This window comes from Schistocerca serialis, chromosome 2 (assembly GCF_023864345.2).
Source record: "Schistocerca serialis cubense isolate TAMUIC-IGC-003099 chromosome 2, iqSchSeri2.2, whole genome shotgun sequence".
In the NCBI taxonomy this organism is placed as follows: domain Eukaryota; kingdom Metazoa; phylum Arthropoda; class Insecta; order Orthoptera; family Acrididae; genus Schistocerca; species Schistocerca serialis.
Window position 1 is genome coordinate 126,930,925 of NC_064639.1, and position 15,795 is coordinate 126,946,719.

The 15,795-nt window shown below is 40.6% G+C and overlaps 1 protein-coding gene across 2 annotated transcripts in view; it reads left to right on the top strand.

Moving 5' to 3' along the window:
- Positions 1–15,795, top strand: part of LOC126456809 (dehydrogenase/reductase SDR family member 11-like) — a 434,906-nt gene that overhangs the window by 308,646 nt on the left and 110,465 nt on the right. The window contains exon 1 of one of the 2 annotated variants that reach the window (XM_050092602.1): positions 5,477–5,679. The exons of the other annotated variant lie outside the window; for it this stretch is intronic. Within the exon in view, the coding sequence (XP_049948559.1) occupies positions 5,542–5,679 (138 nt within the window). The 5' untranslated portion in view covers positions 5,477–5,541. Of the gene's footprint in view, positions 1–5,476; positions 5,680–15,795 lie in introns of those variants that run through there. 2 annotated transcript variants of the gene reach the window in all.

Here is a 15,795-nt window from a genome sequence, read left to right on the forward strand (position 1 = left end):
AAGAGAGAAATCAGCTAAACATCCTGGTCGTTTAAAAATCTTGTCAGTTGATCAGAAGGTGTTAATTAAGTCTCATCGTTTGTCTCACAAAGGAAAAGGCTTATGTCGCAAATTTTTTCTGCTTTATAACGGTCCATATAGAGTTCGCAAAATTATTCATGATAACACTGTCGAAGTAGAAACTCTTAAATCTCGGCGCTCTAAGGGAATACATCATATATCGAACGTTAAAATTTTTGTGGAATGACATACTTTTGGGAAACTAACAGCTACATGTAAACATGCAGAGAATACAAGGATACCGCGCTGTGTTTTGGCGGCGGCACATACACAAAGCAACCGTCAAGTCTGCGCGCCGCACAAGGCAGTCGTTGACCGCAAACAATTGCTTCCTACGTCAAGAGCCTACAGCTGATCGAGCGCTCAGTGCGAATGCACTGACAGCCGTAAACAAATACACAATGTAATTCCGCATAAATTCAGTATAAAGCTATAGTGGCTTGATAAATTATGTTATTAACGTTCAGTATTTTTCAGGATACGGTTGTATAAAATATTTAAGAACTTCAGGTAAATTCGGTGTGTGTCCGACGTTAAGAGGACTTGCTATCGAGAAAATTTCAGGAAGAATGTAATTTCGAAGAAAAAAGTAATAAACTTAAAAGGTAACTATTAATTGAGTTTATTTTTCAGGTAACATATTTCCACTTAGGTACGTACTTTAGACGTAATTTTCTGCTCGCGATTACGTGATTTATACTTTGTGTTAACTGATTTTGACAATGATTGATTAATGAACAGGGTTGTTACTTATGTATATTATGCATCGCTTGGCTGCTATGCTTTTTCACTGACGTCATATTTTTTTTATTATGTGCCTGCTGTGCCTATTTATTTAAATTATAATTGTCACCTGATTAATTGTGCTGACTGTGGTTATGTATGTAAGTTATACTTTGTGATTTATCTGCTTGCACCTTCATGTTTACTTATTAAGATTACATATGAACATTTATTTGCTTATGCTGATACGATGCTAATGACATGTTTATTACGTAAAATACATATTTGCTGCTTTGCGTATGGATTGCATATTTATACATTTTTGTTTGTTGTCATAACTACTCTTTAATTTGTTATATAGAAATGCTGATATACTGTGTACGAACATAGAGTTTAGGTCACACTATGGTATTAATTATATATTGTTTGCTTGGCAGAGCCTCGTTGTAGGATTTGTGCTGCATCCACTTGTTGACATTCTGTTCTCTACTGGTATATTTACTAGCTATTGCATGTTTTGCTTACGCTCAGTGCCTTATATTTTTAAGATAAGAAAATGAACTGCTATAATTCGACGAACGACATTAGCACAAGAAACTTCATAGAGGTCACATGAGCTGGAGGTTTTATGGAAGCTGTATAAATTTATGCTAATAGGAAGGAAGCTAACGACATGACATACCAACACTAGGGTTAGACCATTGACAGTTATTACACTGCATTCTTCGTGAGCAATTGAAATAGCAAGTGACACTTGACACAAGAAATACTCCACATGTATGTTTCTGATTTGCCATGATTCTTGAAGTAGTGTACGCACTGTGAAATATTACGATTTATTCGCTCAAAGTCTTATGTGATCTTTCACACTTCGTAATCGTACTTACTTACTGAAAGTTCTTCGGACTAAAGGTTGTTAGAGGTCATGTATGCATTTCTTTTATTTAATGATGGACAAGGTAACCAAAATGCATTTTATGATTCATAATGAGTAGAAGATTTGGGTCAGATGGATTACACAGAGGTTGTGTGTGGACATTGTGTCTTCGGATTGTATGGGATGATGAATTGAAGTTTACACTAGAATTTTACCTGTACTTGTTCGAGGAGACTGACTAGAGGAAAAAGTTGTTATGGAAGTGAAATTATATTGGCGATAAGGTTTATGTGTGTCGACGAATTGAAGAGGTATTATTGAGGTACTGAGGTTGTGTGAAGTTGATGATTATTGGAGTTTTGGTGGACAAGAGGTAAGGTAAATGATATTAATGCTAAGGTTTATATGTATCGACGTATTGAAGAGGTATTATTGAGGTATTGAGGTTGTGTGAAGTTGATGATTATTGGAGTTTTGGTGGATAAGAGGTAAAGTAAGTGAGGAGTATTTTTTTTTTTTTTTTGTTGGTTTATATGGAACAAGGAGGATGAAGATGGCAGACTAGAACACTCAAGTGGAAGAAAGATTGTCTACACCCACACTTTGTTAAACCACTAAGCAGTACATACTTTTTTTTGAGAGAGGAAGCATTTGCATATCTTTGCTCACTGACAGTTGTCCAGCAACCGTACATTTGATTTGGCTTGGCAGTCATTGGTCTTGACATGATGACTATGACGTTGACTAACTATTATTGACTGTTATACATTGCTGCCACTCCTACTTGATACACATGTCGAACATCAAATCTTGGACAGAGTTACATTTACACAGTTAACACTATTCAATTACACAGTAGTACTTAATGTGGATGAAAGATGAGTGAGTGTGTTTTGTGTGTTTTCCTTTCCTAATCCCAGATAATTGGTACCGACCTATCTCCTAAATATTATTTTACTTGTTTGTTGTGGCTTGCACTGACACCTATAAATATTATAGGTTTACTGTTATTTGTGTATCTGTAACAGTTAATATGACAATTATCTGATATCATTTGTGTGTTTATTATAATTTGTATGTTTAGTGTAAGAGCATTGAGAATAATTTTGTAAAAGCAATTGTTTGTGCATTGAAACTTTTGTTCGTGCTTGCACCTGTTCAACATTGCTGGGTGCCACTTGGAAATGTTTAATTTCTGCTGACGAACTGTGTGATTAGTGATAGTGAATATTATGGACTGTTACTTGCACTTTTTCTACATGATTGGTGCCACTAGGACATGTTTAATTTCTGCTGATAAACTCTGATGAACAGTGTGATTAGTGATAGTGAATATTATGGACTGCTGTCTGCACCTGTTCAACATTGCTGGGTGCCACTGATGGACTGCTTCTACTGAAATGATGTCACTTGTTGCTGTCTGCACCTGCTCAACATTGCTGGGTGCCACTGACGGACTGCTTCTACTGAGATAATGTCACTTGTTGGTGTCTGCACCTGTTCAACAATGCTGGGTGCCACTGATGGACTGCTTCTACTGAAAAGATGTCACCTGTTGGTGTCTGCACTTGCTCAACATTGCTGGGTGCCACTGATGGACTGCTTCTACTGAGATTATGTCACTTGTTGGTGTCTGCACCTGTTCAACAATGCTGGGTGCCACTGATGAACTGCTTCTACTGAAAAGATGTCACCTGTTGGTGTCTGCACTTGTTCAACATTACTGGGTGCCACAGATGGAACTGTTTCTACTGAAATGAAGTCACTTATTGGTGTCTGCACCTGTTCAACATTACTGGGTGCCACAGATGGAACTGTTTCTACTGAAATAATGTCACTTGTTGGTGTCTGCACTTGTTCAACATTGCTTGGTGCCACTAATGGACTGCTTCTACTGAATGATGTCACTTGTTGGTGTCTGCACCTGCTCAACATTGCTGGGTGCCACTGGTGGAACTGATTCTACTGAAATGAAGTCACTTGTGGTGTCTGCACCTACTCAACATTGCTGGGTGCCACCAATGGAACTGTTTCTGCTGAATGATGTCACTTGTTGCTGTCTGCACCTATTCAAAATTGCTGGGTGCCACTGATGGAACTGATTCTACTGAAATAATGTTACTTGTTGCTGTCTGCACGTGCTCAACATTGCTGGGTGCCACTAATGGAACTGCTTCTACTGAATGATGTTACTTGTTGCTGTCTGCACCTGCTCAACATTGCTGGGTGCCACTGATAGAACTATTTCTACTGAAATGATGATACTTCTTGCTGTCTGCACCTGTTTAACATTGCTGGGTGCCACTGATGGACTGCTTCTACTGAGACGATGTCACTTGTTGGTGTCTGCACCTGCTCAACATTGCTGGGTGCCACTGATGGAACTGCTTCTACTGAAATGTCACTTGTTGGTCTCTGCACCTGTTCAACATTGCTGGGTGCCACTGATAGACTGCTTCTACTGAAATGATGTCACATGTTGGTGTCTGCACCTGTTCAACATTGCTGGGTGCCACTGATGGACTGCTTCTACTGAAATGATGTCACTTGTTGCTGTCTGCACCTGTCAACATTACTGGGTGTCACTAATGGAACTGCTTCTACTGAAAGATGTCACTTGTTGGTGTCTGCACCTGTTCAACATTGCTGGGTGGAGCCACAGCGCCAGAGATTGCGCCAAAGAGTTTTATTCCGCCGCCTCCACTGGCAGTGCTTGTCGAGATGTGGCAGTAGTCAGTGCTTGTTGAGAAGTAGTAGTAGTGAGTCGGTGTTGAGATGTTGTAGTAGGGAGTGCTTGTTCCATGTTTTATGCAGTCGTTTGATGGGCTAGACAGCAGATGTTGTTCGAATGGAGATATTGTAATGATCAGAGTGCTTTTCGTCAATATCTATGAAGGTAAAAAAAATCCCTTTTTTTATTATTTCAATGTCTTAAATAATGCATCATTACAGGTTCAGTCAACAAAGCATCTGGCTTGTGTTCCTGTATTAGAGTGTAATTCTGGGTTCCTTACTCATAGTATTTTTACTTTTTTTAATTGCTTCAGTATAAATGGTGTTCAAAATTTCTTGTCTTATTGAAGAAGAACCGTGCCAGATGTGTACGTTGAATCACACTTCCACACACAGAACAGTTACACTTGTGCTTTGGTTTCGTACGTTTTATAGTTGCTGGGGACTTAATTAATTAATTGTGTTAACGGAAATTTTCTTTCATTCTTTGTTGTTATTCTATGCAATCAGATTGCGTACTAAAACTAGTCAGAGCCAATCGTTTACGAGACTTCGTAATCGGACTTACAGCTACTAAAAAAAAAAAAAAATAATAATTAAAAAATATTTGCATTTCATATTTGTATAATTAAGCCCCCATGCAGCGTGTTCAAAGACAGATAGATACGACGGGTTTACAGATTTATTATTAGTAGCGACAGAACCATCAGAACGGAAAATGTTATTAATAGCCAACTGAAAATAAAGTGAAGTGCACAGAGATCAATCGCTATAACCGCGGTAAACAGAGTCTATTACTTATCAAACAGCGTTATACTATCTTTTGCAATAAAAAAAACGATAATATGTGAAATAATTAATTTAAGGTCCTCACTGAAACTAATATAGAACTCCATAGGCAAAGAACTTCGCCTGACGCAGGACTATCTACGGCGCAAAGCCTGTTCATGCGTATACGCAAGTGCCTGAAGTTGAGCCGGCTACGCGTAGTTCCCGAGATAAACTGACCAGTGGCCTTCACGTGTGACGTAATACACTCGCAAGGTCAGGACTATAAGAATAAACCGCGAGTACTGGCACGACTTTCCGCAGTCTCTGCGGACTCCGGCTAACCTCGCAGAAGCGCCAGTACGCCAGTTGACACAGTGATGAGCATCGAGAAATACAAGGGACGCGTCGCACTGGTTACTGGCGCCAGTGCGGGCATCGGTGCTGCCATAGCGCAGGCGCTGCTGAAGCATGGACTTACCGTCGTGGGAATGGCCAGGAGAGTCGAAAAGATTAAGGTAAGGGCGCTTCACCACTGCAATATATACGGAATAAAATAACACTTATATTATTAAGAGGGCGTTTAAGCCCTACATTCAATCAGTGTAAATTTTTCCCAGTCAAGGTGTCTTCGTATCAGTTACTACCTTTGCTTCAAATCACTGCTGCTCCACCTACGTGCATTATTTTATGCTAAAAGTAATAGTTTTATTATCTTGTGGTTTCTATTCGGTATTTCAGTCGTCTTCCCACCTTCTCACAAGCCCTTAAGCTTGGGATTATGTTGGGTGTGAAGAGAGCTTCTGGAGACTGATTTATATCGAAAAATGCCTGATGTACGCAAAGATCTTGATATTTCAAAGTATACCCCACTACTGAATTAACTGTGTTCGTTTTTACTTATTGTTAACATCTACTTTCTTTCTGGTACGATCTAAATTTACCTGAAGCATTAGATATAGAAGAAATACGTTTTTTAAGACGGGTCTAAAGTTACCCTAAATGATGGTTTGACTTTTTACCAGTATTAAAACAGAAATTTTACTCTAATAGGACATCGTTAGTATACATTTTCACTTTCCCAAACACTCAGTAACTATAGCTTTAAATGATAGAATATCTGTTGTGATGTGTAACTTACAGTGTGTCTAAAATTTTCAAAAAATAGAAAAAGTGGTAGAGTTATCCCGATTGACTGTGTGCAAAAGCGCTAATTTTTATTACGTTACTATCGCGTGTAATATTTCTTACCCGAACTAAAAACACATATTTTCACGAAACTACTTAGGTAATAGGATTGCACGTGTATAAACACAACTTTAGAGTATTTTAAAGCTGTAGTTAATAATCTTTAAGGTGTAAACACTCTCTTCTCATTATGACCAAGAATAAATCTCACAAGACAGTGTATTCTAGAGAGTGTCTTTTATATAATCAGAATCTTTGCTGATATATTTTTCACAAAATGAAAATTAATGTACCTTACATTTTAAACTAGAGCAGGTCTTGCAAGACGTTTCGGTTTTCTGGTCCTTTTTCCAGGGTGACATCTTATATCCCCCAGAAGAAAATTTAGCTTTCTTCTGTCTTGCCTCTCCGACTTCAGTAAGACACCTCACAGCAGATTTTATAAGTGACGGTGGTGCAGATTATTCCCTTATATCTTGCTTGAGATGTTGCAGCCTCTTACTCAGTATGTGTATTAAGACAATTCTCTGAAATGTGGTCATCGTCGCTTTCAGACTCATTATTTATCTCATATTGTTTGCACAATGTTCTACAGAGAATGCCATGTCTTTATCCTGTTCGAATCTGCAGTTTATTCCTAAAGTTCAGTGGGCACGTTATCACATGGTTCAAATGGCTCTGAGCACTATGGGACTCAACTGCTGTGGTCATAAGTCCCCTATAACTTAGAACTACTTAAGCCTAACTAACCTAAGGACAGCACACAACACCCAGCCATCACGAGGCAGAGAAAATCCCTGACCCCGCCGGGAATCGAACCCGGGAACCCGGGCGTGGGAAGCGAGAACGCTACCGCACGACCATGAGATGCGGGCCGTTATCACATGAGCGTGGTATTTACTACCCAGGCAATACAAAACACACCTTTACTCAACAAGGTAATGCGAGAAACTTGGGAACTTACACATTCTTACAAGGAGGGACAATTGGTTGACAATTATGTTGAAGGTCATAGTTGTGCAATTTATCTAACAACAAAACTACGGCAGGGTATATTTTACCCTATACGTGTGCTTAGGGGTTAAATCATACCATAACTCAAGGCACTATGTTGAGGTCACTGCTAATTCATAGTAATATTAGCTATCATTACTCTTGCAGGATTTATTTTTCTTCTATTGGTGACCTGTCACACTAACCAACAAATTAATACTTTTTTTCTGCATCCGGTTTGTAAATGTAATTGTGTAATGTCTGGGGTGCTGAACTCACCGATAAAATCAACTTTTCTCAGTAACGTCACACTTCCTAGGTACACAGCAGAATCAAAAACAGTAACATTGACAGAATTAAAACAAACAATAAATACATATATTGACTTTTAGAGTCCATTAATACTGAATATGATGCCAATAGGAGGTATAAATTAGTTCACAACACTCTTACAAGTTTTACCTTCTCTGTTATTCGGAAAATGTGACAGCGATATTCTTGATCATTCTCCTTAACAATACCCCCAGCAGTAGTCGCCCATCATCGAAGTGTCAAAGTGAGCTCGGTAACTGCGTTCTATCGTACAGTCGTCTAGGTGAAAGTGTTCACACTATTCATCGGTTACGGTTCCCAAATTTACCGGAGAGAAATTGAGGTAGGAATGTAACATGTGAATTTTAAGCGGGATAATGCACATCATGTTCTTGCATACTCGGACAGGTCATTTGTGACAGAAACATAGTTATCATCTATCCTGTTGCCCAAACAGCTGTTCACATTTGTTCTGAAAGAGGACCAGCAGCTAAGGCGATATTTGTGAGTTTGGAATGAAAGGTTCCACCTTCCATCAATTTTCTTGTTTATGGTGCAGTGCTAGAATATTTTGAAAGGTTGATTCGGATTCTACATACTTATACGTACCAAAATACAAATTAATTCCTACATCAGACTCCATGTACAAAACGGCTGTTGACTCATGTTATTACTCATACCTATACCACAAAGGAAGAAACTTTGTACTTACAGCTTTAACCATTAGGTGCATTAGCAAAATAAAACTAAATGCGTCGCCGAACAACCAGAATCATTGTTCCGTGATACCTTGATCTAACCACAATATATGTAAAACTCAAGGAGGAACGCTAGAACAGCAAACCTACGTCTTCCATATGACGCTTGTCTGGTGACAGAAACACGAGCAGTTAAGTATTGGAGCACTTTCCAGTTGAGAGTAAAGAAGTCCAACGGCGCCATTTCTTACACTGATCGAAAAGTCCAGGTTATGCACCATACGATTTCCATCTTTTATTTAGCTGAAAGGACACCTCGAGGGACTTTCTAACGATGCGGACGGTCTAGCAGCGGTTCTGGAATGATTCCGTGGCCGGCACCGGTTCCGATCGTTGTTAATGGTGACTATGTTTAAAAGTAGTGTCACGTGTCCGTGTCTCTCTGTAGTGCACCATTAATTAAAAGTTAGTCGGCCTGCCATAATAAAGTGTTAGTTTTTGAAGTCACCAGATAACGTTCAAATTTCAGACTTTGTGCAAAATATAAACAGTGTTGTACGAAAGTCACGCAGCAATCCCACTTTAACATTGGCGATGCACAGTACATTAAACATACCATAGCCGGCCGCGGTGGTCTAGCGGTTCTAGGCGCGCAGTCCGGAACCGCGCGACTGCTACGGTCGCAGGTTCGAATCCTGCCTCGGGCATGGATGTGTGTGATGTCCTTAGGTTAGTTAGGTTTAAGTAGTTCTAACTTCTAGGGGACTGATGACCACAGATGTTAAGTCCCATAGTGCTCAGAGCCATTTAAACCAAACATACCAAAGACGCTGCTAATTTGCGTTCCTCACACATGTCATTGCCGTAAGATATAGAACTGGCGAGCTACACTTACGACAACCTCTATAATTACGATAGTTACACTCTGCAAAAAAGATTATGAAAAGTGGCATCCTTACTGCCCTTTAGCGTCTATATCATCCATTCACTATATGTATTTATTGCACAATCACAGCACTGTTATCCTATAATATGAATCCAGTATTTTCAGTGCGGATGTGCAATTACGTATGACCTCCGTTCTTCGCGGATTTGTACTTAAACAAAGAGAAATCTTGACTACGAGGGTGGTTCGATAAGTCTAGTAAAAAAGGAAGAAAAATTGTTTGTTTCGAAATCAACTCACCTTACTCCCCGACGTATGACATACACGCGGTTCAGCGATGCTCCAACTTTTTCATCCCATTAGAAAAACAGTTTCTTTCAAATATTGCAAAATACTCGCTGACTACCACTATTGATTTCACGTTTGATGAAAAGTTCTTCCCAGCAAGCCAGAGTTTCAAGTTAGGTCTTAAAAATGGTTCAAATGGCTCTGAGCACTATGCGACTTGACTTCTGAGGTCATCAGTCGCCTAGAACATAGAACTGATTAAACCTAACCAACCTAAGGGCATCACACATATCCATGCCCGAGGCAGGATTCGAACCTGCGACCGTAGCGGTGGCTCGGCTCCAGACTGCAGCGCCCAGAACCGCACGGCCACTCTGGCCGGCTTCAAGTTAGGGAAGAATCGCTTGGGGCTAAGTCTGGTGAACAGGGTGGATGAGGAAGCATTTCAAAGCCTAAATTATGCACTTTCGCCATTTTTATCGCTGATGTGTGGGATGGTGCATTGTCCTAGTGAAAGAGCATTTTTCCGCATACCGACCTTAGTCTTTTTTCAGCCAACGCAAGTTTCAGACGATCTAACAATGAAGCATAATAGGATCCACCTACTGTTCTGTCTTTTTCCAAATAATCCATGAGAACTATTTCTTCAGAATCAAAAAGTAAAGAGAAACAGGGGCCGTCAGTCACCAGCTGAAAAAATGTTCCTTGGCTCCTTGTCTTTGTCCATTGTTTTGGCTGCTGTTTTGACTTTGGTGTGTAACCATGGATTGAGGTTTCATCAACAGTCACAGAGCAGCGCAAAAAGTCCTGTAAATTACTATCAGAGATCGTCAGGCACTGTGTTGAAATGTTGTACAGGGTACACTTTTGATCGGGTGTGAGCAATCCCGGCATCCATCCACGCACACAATTTTTTCATAGCCAATTCTCCGCGCAGGATATTACGCACACGGTCAGTTGATATGCCTACAGTCTCAGAAATTTCACGAATTTTTATTCGGTGGTCTTGCATTACTGCATCATGGATTTTGTGAATTGTTTCTTTTGCGGTGGCCTCAACTGCAATGTCGGAGTGCGCTTCGTCTTCGCTACTTTTCCGAACACGTCTAAATTCATTAATCCAAAAGTAAATGGTCTTCAGTCACGGTGCGCAGGCCGCATGAACGTCATCCAATTCTGTATTATTGTATGAGATCCTTTATTGTATGATTATATGATAGCGGAACAAACACTGGTAGCAGTTACTTCTGTAAAATATCTGGGATTATGCGTGCGGAACGATTTGAAGTGGAATGATCATATAAAATTAATTGTTGGTAAGGCGGGTACCAGGTAGAGATTCATTGGGAGAGTCCTTAGAAAATGTAGTCCATCAACAAAGGAGGTGGCCTACAAAACACTCGTTCGACCTATACTTGAGTATTGCTCATCAGTGTGGGATCCGTACCAGCTCGGGTTGACGGAGGAGATAGAGAAGATCCAAAGAAGAGCGGCGCGTTTCGTCACAGGGTTATTTGTTAAGCGTGATAGCGTTACGGAGATGTTTAGCAAACTCAAGTGGAAGACGCTGCAAGAGAGGCGCTCTGCATCGCGGTGTAGCTTGCTGTCCAGGTTCCGAGAGGGTGCGTTTCTGGATGAGGTATCGAATATATTGCTTCCCCCTACTTACACCTCCCGAGGAGATCACGAATGTAAAATTAGAGAGATTAGAGCGCGCACGGAGGCTTTCAGACAGTCGTTCTTCCGTCGAACCATACGCGACTGGAATAGGAAAGGGAGGTAATGACAATGGCACGTAAAGTGCTCTCCGCAACACACCGTTGGGTAGCTTGCGGAGTATAAACGTAGATGTAGAAAATGTTTAATAACAGCCCGAAACTCGGTTTTCTCATTTTCAACTGCAATTAACACGCTGACCATTTTAAACGGCTGTCAACAATGAACTGTTTGTTGTTAATTGTAAAATTCTTTATACGGTCCTTGAAATAATCAAGCTTACCAAACGTAAAGGCGCAAGAAAATATTCACTTCTTTCGTAGAAATTTACTAGATTTATCAAAGCACCTCGTAATTTACTTATACAATATACATAGAACTGTACATTTCTATTCACAGTACACTGTACATACTGTACTGTATGCTGTATTTGTATCCTTTCTGGATAGCAGGTACTGTTTAAAAGTGAACATTTTTATTTTCCAGATAGATGTCTGGTATTCAGAAGTTTTACTGTACAATACTGTTGCGCAATATAAGAGTGTAGCGTGAAACAAAAGTCTCGCTCCTGATCCTCATAGCGCATTTCCTTGCGTATTAACAGAACAAAACTCTCTCTAGTCTAATTTCTTCCCGTGCATATTTTCAGAAGAAAATGGGACTAAGAGAGAGGCCACTTGGCAACACTGTGGTGACATGTAGGACAAGCTTCTTTATTCAGTATTGTACAGATACGAGACCCAGTTAGAGCAGTAGGTAGATGTTTGCATTAGGATACCCGAGTTCACGAATCAGAGTCCAGTTTCATGTGCATCTTCGTTTCATGATTTTAGGCTGCATGGTATACTGAGGTGACAAAAGTAATGACATAGCGATATGCACATATACAGATGTCGGTAGTTTCGCATACAGAAGGTATAAAACGGCAGTGCAACGGCGGAGCCGTCATCTGTACTCTTGTCATTCATGTGAAAACGTTTCCGACGTGATTATGGCCGCACGACGGAAATTACCAGACTGAATGCAGAATGGTAGTTAGAACTAGACGCATGGAACATTAAATTACGAAAATTGTTAGGGAATGCAGTATTCCGAGATCCACAGTGTGGCGAGTATGCCGAGAGTACCAAATTTCAGGCATTACCTCTCACCACGGACAAGCAGTCGCTGACAACGATCGAGAGTGGCGGCGCTTGCGTGGAGTTGTCAGAGCTAACAGACAAGCAACATTGCCTGAAATGAACACAAAAATTAATGTGAGACGTACGAAGAACGTATTCGTGAAATGCGGCGAAATTTGGTGTTAATGGACTATGGCAGCAGACGACCGACAAGAGTGCCTTTGAAACTTCCTGGCACATTAAAACTGTGTGCGGGACCGGGACCGAACTCGGGACCTTTGCCTTTCGCGGGCAAGTGCTCTACCAACTGAGCTACTCAAGCACGACTCACGCCCGTCCTCACAGCTGCCAGTACCTCGTCCCCTACCTTCCAAACTTTACAGAAGCTCTCCTGCGCACCTTGCAGAACTAGCGCTCCTGAAAGAAAGGATATTAGAGAGACATGGCTTAGTGACAGCCTGGGGGATGTTTCCAGAATGAGATTTTCACTCTGCAGCGGAGTGTGTGCTGATATGAAACTTCCTGGCAGATTAAAACTATGTGCCAGACCAAGACTCGAAGTCCTGCACAAGAGAGCTTCTGTAAAATGGTTCAAATGGCTCTGAGCACTATGGGACTCAACTGCTGAGGTCATTAGTCCCCTAGAACTTAGAACTAGTTAAACCTAACTAACCTAAGGACATCACAAACATCCATGCCCGAGGCAGGATTCGAACCAGCGACCGTAGCGGTCTTGCGGTTCCAGACTGCAGCGCCTTTAACCGCACGGCCACTTCGGCCGGCGAGCTTCTGTAAAGTTCGGAAGGTAGGAGACGAGGTACTGGCAGAAGTAAAGCTGTGAGGACGGTGCGTGAGTCGTGCTTGGGTAGCTCAGTTGGTAGAGCACTTGCCCGCGAAAGGCAAAGGTCCCGAGTTCGAGTCTCGGTCCGGCACACAGTTTTAATCTGCCAGGAAGTTCCATATCAGCGCACACTCCGCTGCAGAGTGAAAATCTCATTCTGGAAGAGTGCCTTTGCTAACACCACGACATCGCCTGTAGAGCCTCTTCTGGGCTCGTGACCATATCGGTTTCACCATAGACGACTGGAGAACCGTGATCTGGCCAGATGAGTCCCGATTTCAGTTGGTAAGGGCTGATGGTAGCGTTCCAGTGTATCGTAGACCCCACGAAGCCAAGCATCCAAGTTGTCAACAAGGTACAAGCTGGTTGTGGCTCCACAATGTTGTGGGCTGTGTTTATATGGAATGGAGTCGGTCCTCTGGTTCATCTCAACCGATCATTGACTGGAAACAGTTATATTCGGCTACTTGGAGACCATTTGTAGCCATTTATGGACTTCATGTTCCGAATCAACGATGGAATTTTTATGGATGGTGGTGCTCTATGTCACCATGCCACAATCGTTCGTGACTGATTTGAAGAACATTCTGGACATTTCGAGCGAATGATATGGCCACCCAGATCGCCCGACATGGGACGCAATCGAGAGGTCAGTTCGTGCACAAAATCTTGCATAGACAACACTTTCACAATTATAGACGGCTATAGAGGCAGCATGACACAATATTTCTGCACGAAACTTGTGAGTCCTCAGCACGTCGAATTGCTGCACTACGCCATTCAGCAGGAGGTCCGACACGATATTATTACGTATCTCATGATTTTTGACACCTCAGCGACCTAATACTATAGCATTAGAAGATGTTGGAAAGGGAGAAGAATTTCTGGGGTACCGCATCTAACTTTTGACCAATAAGCAAAAAATGAGAGGCTACATGAATGTGATCCTTCAGCAGCCAGTCTCAGATTTTAAATAAAGATTTGGCCAAGTGCTACTAGGACTCGAGCACTGAGGGTTCCCTACAAACTTAAATAAGCATCCAGTGCGCCTAGATAGTTCGCCCATTCTGGCACTCGAGAATCCTGAGTGTTTTTTTCATGGTATCGGTATCGATACTGGCAAGATATTTTTCCCGGGAATTCCAAGGACGTATCAAAATGTATACAGTAGATCCTGAGGCTAGTCCAGACATACAAAGAGAAGCGCGCAGGAGACTTCAATTTACGTATGTAGAGAGGGAAGATTTAAATATTATTCTATTATGTATTTGGCGGATGATGAATGCAATGTAACTTGTAACGGCTACACGAGATATTTTTTAAAAGATTTCTTTATGCCTTCAGCAGCCATTCTCTTTATTTCATGTACGATTGTACAATTTCGGCCTCAGGCCATTTTCAAGCATCTAAAACGGTAGGATCATTCATAGGATACATTAGTGACACTTCTGATTTTGATGTAGGAACAAGTCATACCTGTAGATATACTAGGCGCATTGTAACTTACTTTATGGATGATTTTTTAGTAGTAAATAATGCCATGTGCGTCGTTGCTCATATGACACCATGTTATGGTCATAAAATAGATTCGAGATGTTCACGTTACTTTAGGGGCACGTTACGTTCGAGCAGTTGTTGCAAAGCTCTTATATATCAGGCCCACGTATTTTACAGAAATTTGTTAACCTGCATATGCTTCTGTGTTCAGTTATATTTAATTATCGTTAATCATTGGTGTGAATAAGACTGTATGTAATTTCTTTAAAATAACTTGTAAATATTGGTTTTTCACTGTGGGAGCACGTTATGTTTGAATAGTTGGTACAAAGCTTTTATATATGAAATCTGTCATAATACTCTAATGAAATAGGATTGAGAACTACGAGAGTCGAGTAAAAACTGCTTTATGGTTGCGTAATGTTCGCATTACAGTCATATTTTTATTAACGAGTGTAGCGATAATTTTACGTTCTGTGGTTCTATAATGCTTCGCCGTAGAACTGGTAGAAAGTTGTCTAGGAGTTTCCCATTTCGCGGTTTTTTTTCTCATTTAAAATTCTGTTTGACTGATCTTTTAGATGGATATAAATTTCAATTTCTTCCATTACATCCTTTCTGTAATTTATGTAATATCTGAAGTGGTCCATTTGTATTAGGTATTTTGTGGCTGGTGTCTTTTAAGTATGCAGCAAATGTGAATTGGTTATTGTCGCTTATTGTCGTGTGTTCTAACTTTTCTTCTTTTTTGCCCAATATACAATTTTGGGCTTTCTTCACAGTTAATTTTGTAGATTCCTGATTGTGAAAACGGTTCTGATTGACGTGGTATGTGTCTCAATAATCGTTGTAGATTGTTAGTGATTCTGTAACTGGTGTATAATTTTGTATTTTTGAAACATCGAGAAATTTTGTCGGAAATAATATGGTCATACAAGAACTTTATTGTTCTGTGGTTCGTTTTTGTCTCTAGTTAAAGTTATTTCATCCTAGGGATTAGCATGTGTTTGATTGGTTTTCTTTTTGAATAACGTGTCAAGTTTTTAGGATAACCATTTCGGAGAAAATCTAGTTCTTTCTCAATTTTTTTTCTT